The 16,114-nt window shown below is 43.0% G+C and overlaps 1 protein-coding gene across 1 annotated transcript in view; it reads left to right on the top strand.

Annotated features, from left to right (window-relative positions):
* The window catches only part of ROR2 (receptor tyrosine kinase like orphan receptor 2), a 159,486-nt gene extending 151,487 nt beyond the window's left edge, over positions 1-7,999 (top strand). The window contains 3 exon segments of the mRNA XM_076362418.1: positions 822-1,067; positions 2,738-2,940; positions 4,639-7,999. Coding sequence (XP_076218533.1) covers positions 822-1,067; positions 2,738-2,940; positions 4,639-6,081 — 1,892 coding nt within the window. The 3' untranslated portion in view covers positions 6,082-7,999.
* The last annotated feature ends 8,115 nt before the right edge of the window (positions 8,000-16,114 follow it).

Below are 16,114 nucleotides of genomic sequence, written 5' to 3'. Positions count from 1 at the left end.
AGTCTGGCAAAAGTCATCCGTGATCTTCAGAGCTAGCGGTGCTCCTCTGGTGGAACAGCTGCGGCATGAGTACCCTGGGGGTTTTGGAGGAAGGGCTTTGAGAGAGCTGGATTCCTGAGGGCTGGGGAGGGGGACTTGGAAAAATGGGGAAGGTAATGTTGCAAACATATAGAAAAATGCATGATTCAGTTCAGGTGATAGATATGGAAGACAAACACTCAAAAAGTATGACGAGAGGATAGCAGCAAAACAGAGAGAGAATAAATATAGGAGTTCAGCAGATATGAGGTGATGTATCTAAAGAGAAGAAAAGCCTGAATCCCTTCTTTCTAAAGAAGAAAAGGAGGAAAAATTGGCAAGAGGCATTAGAAAGTGCAGCACTAATTTCTCTAGGAAGTGAGCAGTGTGAGGAAGACAGGAAGATTATGAGAAATAAAAGTGGCGGGAAATTTACACTGTTGGCATCTGAAGACTTTTCCTGAAGTGAAACTCATATCTCTAATTTAGTTTAGCTTATCTTGTCCTGTATCTAAAGGTCCATACATGCTCCTTAGTATCAACTTGCATTCAGGGTTACCAAATGTTGGTGTGTATAGCCATAGAGCTGAGACGCCCCAGGACAGAATCCAGAAATAACTGGGTGTAAGAGTACAGATACTTGCAGAACTGAAATTTCAAAACCCAAAGCTTTCATTTAAATGCTGAAGTACCTAAATTCAAGTACTTTTTGCATACATGGTCTATGCACTTCAACCCTTTTGGTCTTGCTGGCCCTTGATTGTTTTGTTATTTGCAATGTTTTGCCAAACCCTTTGTTGCAGATCATCAGTGCTACAACGGTTCTGGAGCAGACTATAGAGGGACGGTCAGCATTACCAAGTCTGGCCACACTTGCCAACTCTGGGACTCCCAGAGTCCTCACAGCCATGATCTGACAAGCACACAGTTTCCAGAGCTAGGTGGAGGACATGCGTATTGCCGAAATCCTGGAGGTCAGATGGATGGGCCCTGGTGTTTTACAAAGAATAAAAACGTACGCATGGAACTGTGTGACATACCTTCTTGTAGTATGTATTCTCTTTCTTTTTTCCCCTACTACTGTCCTGAATCCTGTGTAATTTTGAATGTTCCTTATTTTTACAGGTACAATTCACTTAAGAGGGTTATGCTTTCAAATGTTTCACTTGCTGTAATGCAGCACCCTTGTTTTGTGTTGTAGGCGTTTAATATTTTCTGGAGATCAGAGCTTGTAACTGAGATATTGTGACACTTTTTAATTACGTATTAGGTACTTAAGCTGAGATAATAATTAACAATACTGCTGCAGTTTGTATTCTAACTTGTCAAATGCCAGACTTGACATACTTATCACCTGTATGTGTTTGGTTTGCTCACACTACTCAATGGTATATTGCTTTTGTTCTGTATGGCATCTTGCAGGCAGCAAGAATTTTCAGACCCTGTAGAGGGAGATAGAGCACCATGCTTGGTTGGAAGGAAACAGTGTGAAGTGCAGAAGCAGAGATGTCATAAAACAGATGATCTTACCAGAAAAGTCCTACACTATCTGCTAGTGGCTCTGTACTGCACAACTGATAGCAAAAATAAAAAGCACAGCTCTCACAGCTTAATACTGTCCCACTCACTTCCCTGTATTGGTACAGCCTTCACTCTAGAGCTGTTACAGTGGTAACAGTCTTTGGACACGACAAAGCAACTTAACACTGTACTTCATTAGGAAGAAAAGCATGTTTCCTGCAGCAACAGATGTATCATGGAAGCCATAAAAATGGTTTTGTTACAGATTGCCTGGATATTTAAGAGCACTCAAAATTGATACGAAATTTCTTAGTTACCTCACTTTTTTACAGTAACATGATTTGACATTTATAATAAATTTCTACGTTGCATGTAACATGGTGTAAAGATAACACTGGGATGTAGCTGTGGTGAAAGCAGTAGCCACAAATAGCAAAACCAAGGATTGCAGAAAAAATCCCAGGCAGTTCCAATGAGTGTTTTGGACATCACTATGCTTTCCTAGAGTCTCTAAGTATCAAGAAAAAAGCATTTTAGGAAGGTTCCAAAACAGTCTTATTAAGTGTGTTGATGGCTTTTTCATGTCTGTCTTGCTGTAACATAAAAGCACTTTAATTCTATTAAGTAAAGAACAAATAATATCTCTGTCAGTGAGAAGTGAGATTTATTTTCTTCTGGACAGAAGTAGTACTAGTGGAGGTAAAAAGTCGGCAAAGTGCTGATGAAATGGCTGAAGTTGGGCGAGAAGGCCAGACTGCAATGGTGTACTGTGGTTTATCACATTGAGTTCACTGCTTTATGTACTGTGACGAAGACTAGTCACTTGTTTTTTTATCCCCTGAACAAGATAATGCAATGAAACTCTGGTCTATGTTCTGCAGTTTCCACAACCAGAAGCCTCAAAAATAAAGTGAAATAAACCACATACTGTTACAGTCAAAACATTAAATGTGGGGCTCCTAGTTTGTTGTCATACTGCTAGTTGCTATGTCCATTCAAACTTCTTTGAAATATTTAATGGAAAATTATGAAGAAGGGGGAGAGGGTAATATGACTTCTGTTTTCAAGCTATAGGAGTTTACTTTTTGTTTAAAATATAGTAATAATAATCATACCGTAGGGTTTTTTTTTTCTTTACTGCATTTTTAATGCATTAAAAACACTTACTGTAAACAATGAACATTTCTGTGCCTGACAGGTCCACGTGACAACAGTAAAATGGGAATCCTCTACATCCTAGTTCCCAGCATAGCCATTCCTCTGGTTATCGCCTGCCTTTTCTTCCTGGTCTGTATGTGCAGAAACAAGCAGAAGGCATCTGCTGCCACACCACAGCGCCGCCAGCTGATGGCATCTCCTAGCCAGGACATGGAAATGCCACTCATTAATCAACACAAACAGGTATTTTTTCCAGAATTTGCTTAGGCCACATATTTCCAAAGTGTCGTGATTTTCAGTGTCTCAGGTTGTCGGTGTTCAAATTGAGCCATATTGTAAGGGACCTAATTTTCATACTGTACTGGCCATCTGCTTCAGTGAAAACCAGGTCTTGCGCTTGCTAGCTGTATCTAGAAATCCTGGCCTCGGACAACAGCTTTCAGGACAACGTATTTTATGACATTTGCCCTTACCTGTCAATCCCCATTCTGCCTGTTGTCTCAGTGACTGGAAATGCTGTTATTTCTGATCCAGTCTTCAGCCTGCAGCTCATTTTCGCTCCTGGTAATGACGCGGCCGGTTTGCTTGTTTAAAGCAGGATGCACGGTGGGGTTTCTTGTCTAATCTGTCAGCTCAGTCTGCTGGTATTCTAAACCACCACCGAGCAGTGAGCTGAGCCAGGGTGCAACATGTTTCTAAGGCTGTGTATCACAAAGGATGGTGAAACAAAAATGGCTTTGAACTTCTGTCTACAGATCTCAGCTCCTGCATATGATTTTCTGGGTCAACTAACTGATCTCTGTGCTAAAATCCTGTTCAGAGCTAATGTTGAATTTTTAATCACAGCATTTACAAGATGCAAGCTCTAAAAGACAATGCTCAATTTGGAACAATTGGCAACATCTGTTCAGGAAACGGTAGAATATTTGTGGGATATTACCAATTGTAACAAATTGCATTGATTTTGTGTGATAAGGGAGAGGTTTTATGGCTGAGTCTGGGCTTTGCTGGAAACTGTCTGGTCCAGTCCACAGTCTGTTGGCCACTAAAATCAGAGCTTGTTCCCAAATCACCTGTTAAAGCCTCTTTCCAGCCTGCCCTGGCTCCCTCCTGCAGCAGTGCCCTGTGTGTGAAGCTGTGCCAGCCACATCTGGCTCGGCTGGGGGCTCCTCCAGCCCATGCTGGTCAGAATGGACCCATTAGATCACCATCACAAACTCCATTGCTTTCCCTACCAGCTGCAGGAGGGAGGCTCTGGAGATTTCTCACTCTTGGCTTTGCCACCTTTTCCTTGATGTACCAGAGAGAATGTCTTTCTTCCTTCCGCTCCTCTTCCACTCCCCTCTTCATCAGAGCTAGCATGAGGTTTCTCAGCAGGGGTACTGTGTACTGCTACCCACAGTCAGGGGCCGTTCCTATAGTGCAACGGAGGAGAAAGGGCATATCTGCTACTGCAGAACCGAAAGAGAGAGGTTTTGTTCCTCCTTCTGCTGGAAGGGATGTTTCAGTTCACCCCGAGGCTGCCACCTCCTCAGCCAGTGCCCACAGCTTTTCTGACAGATCTCCAGTGGGCACCTCTGGGCGGATCTGTAGGGCAAGTGCAGCTGCAGTTAATAGACGTCGTCGTTTGCCAGATTTACTCTGAACCATTTATTCATTTAGCTTGCAGGAAATATGGTCGCTCCTTTGTAAAAATAATTATACTCATCATCTTGCAGCATAATTCAATTTACACTTCTGATAATAGTATAACTCCTTTCAAGGTTAACTGTAAAATCAATATACTGATGTGAATATGCAAAAAGCTGAAAAGTGATTTTGGCCCAACTTATCTTCCATTTGGAGCATCTAACCACTGGGAACTTTTCTTTAATAAGAGATTCTGTTATTTAGAAAACATTGTGATTTTTTTACTGACTTACTTTCTTTACTTCATTTCAGGCTAAACTTAAAGAAATCAATCTGTCCACTGTGCGGTTTATGGAGGAACTAGGAGAGGAGAGATTTGGCAAAGTCTACAAGGGGCATCTCTTTGGTACAGCACCAGGTGAACAGACACAAGCTGTTGCTATCAAGACACTTAAAGACAAAGCAGAACTGGCTCTTCGGGAAGAATTCAAACATGAGGCAATGATGAGATCACGATTACAGCACCCAAACATTGTTTGTTTGCTGGGTATAGTGACCAAGGAACAACCCATAAGCATGATTTTTAGTTACTGTTCCCACAGTGACCTCCATGAGTTCTTGGTGATGAGATCTCCCCATTCGGATGTTGGCAGCACTGATGATGACAAGACAGTAAAATCTACTCTGGAACCAGCAGATTTTTTCCACATCGTGACTCAGATAGCTGCAGGAATGGAGTATCTTTCAAGCCACCATGTTGTCCACAAGGACTTGGCCACTAGAAATATACTGGTGTTTGATAAACTGAATGTGAAAATATCTGATTTAGGCCTTTTCAGGGAAGTTTACGCTGCTGATTACTACAAACTGATGGGAAATTCCCTTCTTCCTATCCGGTGGATGTCCCCTGAGGCTATTATGTATGGCAAGTTTTCTATTGATTCGGATATATGGTCATACGGAGTTGTGTTGTGGGAAGTTTTCAGCTATGGCCTGCAGCCTTACTGTGGTTACTCTAACCAGGATGTCATCGAGATGATCAGGAACCGACAGGTTTTGCCATGTCCTGATGACTGCCCCACATGGATATACACTTTGATGTTGGAGTGTTGGAATGAATTTCCCAACAGAAGACCAAGATTTAAAGATATACACAACAGACTAAGAACATGGGGAAACCTTTCTAATTACAACAGCTCAGCGCAAACCTCTGGGGCAAGCAACACCACGCAAACAAGTTCTCTCAGCACAAGCCCTGTTAGCAACGTCAGCAATGCTAGGTACATTGGACCAAAGCAGAAAACTCCAGCTTTCCCTCAACCGCAGTTCATACAAATGAAAGGGCAGATGAGACCCATGGTCCCACCTCCTCAGCTCTACATTCCAGTCAATGGTTACCAGCCAATGCCTGCCTATGGTGCTTACTTGCCAAATTTTTACCCCGTCCAAATTCCAATGCAAATGGCTCCTCAGCAAATGCCTCCCCAGATCATTCCCAAACCGGGCTCCCACCACAGTGGGAGCGGATCCACCAGCACAGGCTACGTAACAACGGCGCCTTCCAACGCATCAGTGGCCGACAGGGCTGCTCTGCTCTCGGAGGGCACGGATGACACGCACAATGGAACAGAAGACATCACCCAGAATCCCGTCCAGGAGGAGGAGGAAGAGGAGGGCTCTGTGCCTGAAACAGAATTGCTGGGCGATAATGACACACTTCAGATGGACGAAGCAGAAATTCAATCAGAAGCCTAAGGAATTTGGCCTCATTTCTAAGAATTTCACATCACTTCCATGCATGGAGACTGTAGATCCTTAGGCTTAATAGCAGTGGTTTTGATCTGACTAAAAGAAACAAAAAACCTACACCCATGTAAAGCGCAGCAGTAATGATATACCGGGTTTATTGACCATTGCCACCATCAGATTTTGCAAATATGATGGTGTAGAATTGCCGGGTTTAATCTTTTTTACTGTCCTACAGTTCTTGAGGGAAGCTGCTTTTCAGTTATGTACTGTTGCTGTGCAACGTATTGCAGAGTAGCATTGCACATCATGTATATCATGATATGTGAGTGTAATGTTAGTGAATTATGCTTAAACCAATAACACAAAAAGGAATCCAACTATGGTTGCAGAATTGCTCTGAGCATAAAGAAGTGCCCTGGATGTGATGGACAGCTTAGTTTATAGTATTTATCTCTTTGATACAATGGACACGAGATTGTTGTTTGCTTTTTGAGTCTGAAAAAATAACAAGTTGAGAATACTGATCCGTGTTTGTATTATGATAACCAGAAAAGTAGGGAAACAACATAAAATTGGCTGTGCTGAGTCAGACCATGTGTCTGTCCAGCCCAGTAGCATGTCTCGAAAGGCCATCGATAATGTCTGCCCAGGGAAGACTGCAAGGTCAATTTCCCTTGTAGAATTTCCCCAGGGTATTTCCCCAGCCTCCAGCAATTTGTGGCTTAGGGACTTCCCAAGCCAGAAGTGGAATTTTTTCTGTTTAATAGCCCTCGATGGAATTTTCTACCATGAATTTATCCAAATGATTTTGAACCCACATAAACTTATAGCATCCACAACATCCTGTGGAATAGCATGAGAGGAGAGAGGATGGCTTTCTTTCATCATTCCCAATGAATGACTGTGACAGAAGCTTCCAAATGAGATCGTCTGACTGCATTTGTGGATGAAAGTATTCCTTCTCTGCTGTGTATTTTCAGCAGCAAGCAGCCTTAATACACTGTTAACCAAAAATGGGGATATTGTAGGGGATATTGTAGGTGTGCACTAACTTAACAATCCAACTTTAATTGCATATTGGTTATCAAGTATAGAAAAGGGCTCCACATCTATGTTCCTACATTGTAAAAGTGTTGGGTTTTGTGAGGGGTTATAGACTTACTTGATTTACCGCAATTACTGCTGGATTGCATGTGAAACCATGTTTTTTCCTGCCTCTTTAGTGAAAATGAATCTTTGAACTTTAGAAGACCAAAATAAGCAATACTGTACAAAGTGCTGGTTTTGTGCTTCTATTTGCAGGATGAATCATGTACAGACCTTTAAATGTAATTTATGTTTTACTACATTTTATATACTTTTTTCATTGAAATATTTGGATTTTTGAATGAATGACTTTATAACTTAACCTTTTACAATATTCACATGTGGTGCAGTTTTATTGTATTGCTGTTTCATTTTGCTAAACATGCAGACAGGTCCATACATTTCATGACCCTTTCTGTATTACAAGCAATACGCATTCGCATTGTAGCATTGTAGCCAACACACACTATAGCTATAAGTGGTACATCCAACATGGAGTATTCAATAAAGTGATGCAAAAAGTATGATTAAGTATGTTATCTTTATAGTTCCTACAGCCGCTGTTTTGTTATGGTACTTTGTGGAAATAGAAATGGCCACAGTTCCTTAGGTTACAGGTTTCATACCTAAACTACAACTTTTTATTTCATTACATTGGGGTTCACTTGTAAGTCGTGTATCATTGTGATCTGTGCCCTGTGTTCATGGTATGGCAGCATTACTTATTTCCAGCATTTCACCTGGATTTGGAAATGCACTGGTAGGAATAAAATATGAAAGCTTTATTACTTGTGTTAATATAATGCAGCTTTGGGTGCTATTACTAAATAAAGGATAAATAAATAAAAAAATGTGAAGTTTATTTACTTTAAGTTCTTTGTTGCTTCTAGGTTTCATGTTCTCAGATTAATGAACTTCATTAATCAACTATATTGGCTTCCTTTGCTAACTTACTGCCTGCAAAATGGAGAGTAAGTAAGTGGTCCAGTTACACCACAGATGCATCAGTGAGAGAAGAGATATAATAAATGAACGAGTGGCAGTCAATGGAAGCTTCTGTACAGCACTGTCTGAAGTTCAGCCCATTTCTGACAGTCGAAGAGCATTACAACTTTGGGTGCTTTGAGTGCAGTTTGGGAAACTCCTGATTCCCTTCTTCAAGCCTCATAAATTCAAGCCTATTAATCAGTATAGTCAGAAAAAATAGGACAGACTCCTATACTGACTTCCCCATCCCCACTAAGATGTGGATGTGCTCTCAGAGTGACAGCAGAGGAGCGGTATACAATTCTCTAGGCCAGCCTTGGTGAAACACACAGTACTGCAGAGGGGTTTTCTCCCCTCTGTTGATGTGGATGCACTTCCCTGAGCTGCCACGTTCAGAACCATGATGGCATGCAAACATCTCATCTGTGGCTCAGGTGAGCACCTCTGCAAAAGTGGTTACTACTACCAATACGTTAGTGGCTACTGTAAGTCATATAGATTGGCAGTAACTTGTTGCTCTGCAACTCCCCAGGCTATTCTCCCTGTGATGTCTGCTGCGAAGACCCAGCCAGAGTCAGGATCTGCCTTTCCTCCTCAAGATTTGGAAGAAAGGCAAAGGAAGAGCAGGGAAGGGATGTGGCGGTAAGTGGATGGGACAAGGTGGTAAGGTGGGAACAGGGGAGGGAAGGGTTGGGGCTGGGGCCCAGCAAAGCCAGCACAATGCTGCTCACTAGGGCATGCAAAGTTACTTCTTCCTGCCGGGGCAAGCAAAGCTGGACCAGTTTGTCCTGGTGGCAGAACAACTTTTCTAGGCAACAAATATATGTCTGTATGGCCAGGAGAGGGCAAGGTGTTTTTGAGAAGGCTGTGGGATGTTTCAAAAGTTTTCTCTTGCCTCTTGCTAGTTCCCTACTCCGCTTCAACCATTATGACCTTGCTAAGAAGACAGGGACTGACCTCAGGAAAAGTGGATAGAGCATTGGTAGAGTCCACAGCAGCCCACTGATGAGGCAGGAGGCTGTGGCTCACAGAGACTGCCTCTTCCCCATCTCTGGTGGTATATGACACTGTACCTGGTGCATGCCCTCCCCCTGCCCAACCCAACTGGTTTAGCTGTCCTCACTCAAGCCCAGCTCTCTGATGTGGTGCAGGTGTCTGATCTTGGCTCAGACTGTTGTGAAGAAAGAGCTGTTGGAGAAAGAGGTGAAAGGAGCCCTGGTAGCATCAGCCCCTTTTCTTATGTGCAGCCTATACCTGCAGAACGTGAAAATGCTCCTGGGATTCAACTCGGGGCAGAGCAAAACACCCCTGTGCTGAACAGGTCCCTGGCAGGGCTGGAGGTCAGCCCAGCATCAGCAAGCCTGAAGGTCTGCACTGCCTGTATTCATGAGTCCTGGTGAGGAAGAGGCGAGGAGGGAGAAGCTGAAATACAAGGCAGGACAGCTTCGGGTGTAGCACAGTCACAAGTGCCAAGGCAAAGTCTTGACCCATGACAGGACTTTCTTAGGGTTCATGTGTCCCAGAGCATAAAGACCCAAAGGTCTATAGGATCCAACTGGGCATCTGTTGGTCAGCTAGGCATCTGCCTGTGCCTGAAAACAAGTGTAGGTCCCAGTTTGCAAAAGCATGTGGGGTAGATGGGGAATGGATTTACAATCACAGGGCAGGGAAGCTTGGGGATGGTTCGTAGTCTGAGCAGGGAAACTAAGTGACTGTAGATGTGCACACCTCCACCATGCTAATGCAGCCTGGCAAGAATACCGATCTGAATCCCATTCTGATATTGTCCAAGATGTGGGTTATTGCAGGGTTTCTGTTTTACCCATTGGGACTATAGGGAAGACTAAACAGTGCAATATAAACAGCTGTGTAAGAACAGAGGATTCACCCACAGTGCTGATAAGTACAAATAGGCCTTATTATTACAAGCTTTGATATCAGCTTCATTCCTTCACCTTCATCTAAATGTCACTAATCTCAGTTTCATCTAATGATTTCCCTAAAGGCTGATCCAGAAGGACATGCTCCCTGTGAAGATATGAATCCTTTGCTTCCTGTATCTGCCATGGCTACAAACATCATAGTAAGTCAAAGGGAAATTACTTTACAGTAACAGTACCTCAAACTTTTATTAGAGATATGAATTTGAATTTGTTTCTCACTTACTATCTAAGGAGTTCATTAGATGTCACTTGCTTCTGTGTTCAGAGAAATCATCTCACTTTGGCTGTGTGTGAATGAAGGGAAGAGGTCTGATGCTTTCTGGGAGAGAGCTCAGGGACACTTGTTGAGTTGGAGCACTCTCAAAAGATGTCAGACCTTGAGGTGTTTGCCAAAACAAAAATAAGGATGAAACACCCAGCTACAAGTACAGTTGCCTCTTCAAATAAAGCCATGCTTTACTGTTTTTAAGTCATAGTTTGAACCTGCGTACACAGTAACTCTGTTTCTAGACAGGCAAACTCTACTGCAAACTGTTCTCAAAAACAGCATTTCAGTTCCCCAAAATATGAAGAAAAAATCCACTAGCAAAGCCATTCTCTATTTGAGGAAAGGGACTAAATTAATATTGTAAGGAACAATGTATGTTACTGATCTATAAATAAATCTACGAAGTGTTAGTGGAATGGCAGGAAGTTTTGGGCATTTTCTCAGACACTGGGAAAGGGGTATTAGAAGATCAGAAGAGTAGTGGCATACAGCATGAACAATGACATGGTTCAGTGAATGAGGTTTAGTTCCATCTTATTAGAAAACTGAATTTTGTTCTCATTTTTTCAGAAGTGATCTTGTATAATCTTTCAGTTTTGTCCAGCTTAGAATCATAGAATCATAGAACAGTTTGGGTTGGGAGGGACTTCTAAAGGTCATCTAATCCAACCTCCCTGCCGTGGGCAGGGACATCTTCAACTCAATCAGGTTGCTCAGAGCCCCGTCCAACCTGACCTTGAATGTTTCTAGGGGTGGGGCATCCACCACCTCTCTGGGCAACCTCTTCCAGTGTTTCACCACCCTCAGCATAAAAAACTTCTTCCTTATATCTAGTCTAAATCTACCCCCCTTTAGTTTAAAGCCATTCCCCCTTGTCCTGTCGCAACAGGTCCTGCTAAAAAGTTTGCTGCCATCTTTTTGATAAGCCCCCTTTTAGTACTGATAGGCTGCAATAAGGTCTCCCCAAAGCCTTCTCTTCTCCAGGCTGAACAACCCCAACTCTCTCAGCCTTTCTTCATAGGGGAGATGTTGCATCCCTCTGATCATTTTTGTGACCCTCTTCTGGACCCGCTCCAACAGGTCCGTGTCTTTGCTGTGCTGAGGGCTCCAGAGCTGGACGCAGTACTCCAGGTGGGGTCTCACCAGAGCAGAGTAGAGGGGCAGAATCACCTCCCTCGACCTGCTGGCCACACTTCTTTTGATGCAGCCCAGGATACGATTGGCCTTCTGGGCTGCGAGCGCACATTGCTGGCTCATGTCCAGCTTTTCATCCACCAGTACCCCCAAGTCCTTCTTGGCAGGGCTGCTCTCAATCCCTTCATCCCCCAGCCTGTATTGATACTGGGGGTTGCCCCGACCCAGGTGCAGGACCTTGCACTTGGCCTTGTTAAACCTCATGAGGTTCACACAGGCCCACTTCTAGAGCTTGTCCAGGTCCCTCTGGGTGGCATCCCGTCCCTCTGGCGTGTCGACCGCACCACTCAGCTTGGTGTCATCTGCAAACTTGCTGAGGGTGCACTCGATCCCACTGTCTGTGTCATTGGTGAAGATATTAAACAGTACCGGTCCCAATACGGACCCCCGTGGGACGCCACTCGTCACCCATCTCCATCTGGACATTAAGCCGTTGACCACTACCCTCTGGATGCGACCATCTAACCAATTCCTCACCCACCGGACAGTCCACCCATCAAATCCATACCTCTCCAGTTTAGAGAGAAGGATGCTGTGGGGGACCATGTCAAAGGCCTTACAGAGGTCCAGATGGACGACATCTGTAGCCCTTCCCGTGTCCACTGATGTAGTCACTCCATCATAGAAGGCCACCAGGTCAGTCAGGCAGGACTTGCCCTTGGTGAAGCCACGCTGGCTGTCTCGAATCACCTCCCTGTCCTCCATGTGCCTTGCAGATATGACAAGTAGTTGGCTCCTTCAGTTAGCAATATGAGGTCTGAGCAATCTAGGGACTACCAAGCAATACTAAAAGTGCTCACTTGGCAAGATAAACCGAGTCCATGATATCCTGGTCAGGAAGATCTTTCTCTAGACCAAAACATATGGTATCTACCGTGATAAAATGTGGGAGAGTTGGTTTGGCAGGGTTTCCTTTCCAGAAAAATGCTGTAAAAACATTTTGCACCTAATACTCCTGTCTTGCCCTATGTTTGATGTTGAAGAGTTGTAGTGTCCGGACTCTATAGCCACTGCTCCTCCTTGATAGGTACACAGTGGGGGCTCCTAACACTGCGTTCCCACTGCAGAAGACTGGGCCCCCTGGCTTGCTTTGTGACCTCAAGTAGAAGGCAGCTCCTGCATGTGCATGTGTGGACGCATGCCTGTTTTTGGAAGAAAAAATATCCTGGAATATAAGGCAATAGCTCTGTGTTCAGGGTCAAACGAAATGTGTGTGTGTGCATGCACATAAACATGTACATACACAGACGTGCATACAGACACAAAACAGCAAGGGGCAATGCATATTCAGATAATTGCAGTTCATTAGGGGGTGTTTTTCCCTTTGCCGTCTCTGTGATGTGCAGATGCTCCAGGGCTGTGTGAAACCTTTTGCAGTTCTGAATCCAAACCTAGTTCCTCCTAGTGTGAAGTGAACTCCTTCCCAGGCACTGCTTCCAGTTGGTCACAGTACTTGGGACTGTGCCAGGAGAAGACTCATGGGGGTGAGCCTGGCACAAGGAATCCCTTAGAAGCACCATGAGGCGCTGCCCCCATGTAGGACTTGCAGAGGGGGCTGTCACTGTCACAGTTATGCTCCCGCTCTCCCTCCGACACCCGCACTGAGGGTCTCAGCGTTCTCCCTGACCCAGGCCCCATCCAGTTGCTTTAAATGAAAAAACATGGCTCTAAATCTTAGCTGAATACTGCAAGATTGCACAAGCAGGGGGAAGTAATATAACTGAGGTTATGGCAGGAGCTGGAAATAGTATGGGGTTCACAGGGCTGTAAATCTCCAGGAGAGTCGGAATTTAAAATAATACAATACTGAGGGAACACAGAATCCGATGTAGCTACTTCTCATTTCTATTGATCTGAAAGAGGAACTTTACTTTATCTCAATTACAGTGTACCTGATGGTTTAACTGTCCTTTTTAAGACCTGTGTCTAAAACTGGAAATAACCCATCTGTTCAGTGGAAAAAATTAGATTAAAATTACCGCATTCATTTAATTGAATGTTTGTTTCCATACACCAAGTAATAAATAATCATCATGGAGATTTACAGAAAGTGCTTTTGTTGCTACATATTTTATATTTGTTACTGAAGAAGATATTTTTTGTAGGAGCCACCCTCCACATAGACTTCTTGCAAATTTCTTTTCAAACTACTAAAGTAGTCACTGGAGATGTTGGAAGCTGTTGTAATTTTGATTCATAACAATCAGTTTTAACAATCTTATGAAGAAATCCAACTCTAGTTCTTAGTCTGCTTTAGAGGTAACTATTTGATATACGCCACCATTAACAAATGAAGGGAATTCCTTTCAGAACCACAAAAGACGTTGTAATCAACAGATGGGATGGTGGGTAGGAAAACAGGCGTCAAACTAAAGAAGTAATTGACCACATAGGGACTGTCTCCAAGTCATTTAAAAACAGAAATGTTTCAGGTGCATAGCATTAATTTAATTTAGATGTAATATGATTTTAGCTCAGGCTGATTATTCCCAAATGTAGTCTGAGGTTTTACAGCTATGGTAAAGATCTTTGTCTTGCTCTGTTGTTAATCCTATGAATACATTTTTTCATAACTTGATGTGGTTTACCATTTAATTACTTTCATATCAGATTTAAATTAAATATATATCTGAGATGTAACCTGAAATGTTGGAAGAAATATCTTGTAAAAGAGCTAATAGCCATGTGCTTTTCATACCAAGGAGGGGATGTTATGTTCCAGTTTTTCCAACTGTCTTGTTTCCACACCAAATGTGTATCTCTTCAGTGATTCTTTCTGTTCCCAGCTCAGTTAGGTGATCATTTTGGTACAAATTACTGAGGAAGTGTTTCAAATTATACACTGTTAACACTGAGAGAACTGGGAATAAAGAATTTGTTTCTTTATGAAGCAAAGGTATTTCATGCTGTCTTTGCTTCCTCTGTTCCTTGTTCCTTTAATATATTCCTCACCCCTGCCCTCCATTAGGTGTTTCTCAGAGGACAACCACAGCATTCACTAATGCATTTCCTCTACTTGAAATACGGTTCTCTAAAGGCAGACTAAAAGACATAGTTTATATATTTATAAATAGATATGTTTACGAACGAACTGAGTCTCGACATGTTGAAAAGCATGCAGTGGCAAAAGTATGAGGATTTTGTTGTTCACTAACTTGCAAACCCAAACATTCCCAAATGAAAGGGTGTATGGAAAGCAAGGTCTTTGGTTTTCAGTGCAAGTTTGCTGCTGACTTTGCTGTGGCCTGCACTTTTGCATCCTATAAAACGTAAGTACTGGCTTTTCGTCAACATTTTCCAATGTCTTTGCTTGTAATTAGTGAATATTTTTGTAATTTCTTTACCCGTTGTGTTATCCAGGTATCTGATGTAAGCAGTTCAACCCTTAACAGTCCTCTGCTGTTGGTGTCTGTTAAGGCTGCTTTTGTGGAAAGAGCTACCCCACATTAAAAGAAGCAAATCCACCCAAACCAATGCAGAATTCACTTCCGAAACAGGCGGGATGCTCTGAGCTCAAGCCTCCTCCTAGCTCTGGGACACCTGGCAAAAGCCACAGCAGGGATTGGTGTGAGTCCTCCTTACCCACCTCAACCTCAAGCCGGTCATTTTGGCTGACTCCATGTTGGAGGTGCTAGGCCACTGACTTAGTGCTGGAGGAGGTTAGGGGACTGGGATCCCTTATCAGGCAGGAGCCTCATGCTGAAAGCTGGTGCTGAACTGCTGAAGGTGGTAGTCTTCTAAACTGCCCTAAGTAGACTCAAAACTACGGGCCTAGTTAGGCTGAGTATTTTTCCTAACTGTGTTTGTCTGAGGAGTGGGGTTAATTCTGGACTGAGTGCCCACTTCTGTCACTGGCACCGTATGGGACCCCGTGTAAGTTATTTAGGTTTCTGTTGTTGTTTCTCCTGTAAACGACAAAATTGCCGGTGCTTCATACAGGTATTGTGAGGGGAAAGTCATGAGGTACAAGGGAATTCGTACTGCAGACAAGCTTAGCAGCCTGATGATAGATTATGCTTCATGCTAGATATGGCATGAAGGCATTACAGAAAGGCATCTTCTGCTCCCCAGAAGTTTATTGTATTAACTGGCTGCGGGGTTCTTGGGCTTGGTGCAGGCTGACTATAGACATACTGTGCAGATGTAGCACTTCTGTGGGGGACATTGGTCTGAAATGAGTAGGTGCATCTTATAATGACAAATGGTCTTGAGGCCTGAACCAAAGCCCATTGAAGTAATTGGGAAAAACTCCTCAGCTTCAAAGGGTTTTGGATAAAGGCCATAAGAAACGTTCATCTTGTTCTTTTAGATAAACACTCCCCAACTTGTAATCACAGTGTTATTAAAGCATGGCTTAAAAATCTTTTTTTTCTTTAATAGCTTCTATAACACAGCGAACATTATATTCTTTCCTGAATAACTTAAAAAGCTTGTGATTTTTTCTTTTTTTTTTTTTAATGTGGCAGTGTGACATTATAACACCTTAAATTGTTCTGTGCATACCAAAAAGTATTCATGGTACATACTGTAATTTCTTGTAATCGTTTTGTTCGCTAGCCTA

The sequence above is a fragment of the Aptenodytes patagonicus genome, chromosome Z (genome assembly GCF_965638725.1).
Source record: "Aptenodytes patagonicus chromosome Z, bAptPat1.pri.cur, whole genome shotgun sequence".
Lineage (NCBI taxonomy): Eukaryota > Metazoa > Chordata > Aves > Sphenisciformes > Spheniscidae > Aptenodytes > Aptenodytes patagonicus.
The sequence above is the reverse complement of the archived record's forward strand: the minus strand, read 5'-3'. Positions and strand labels throughout refer to the sequence as shown.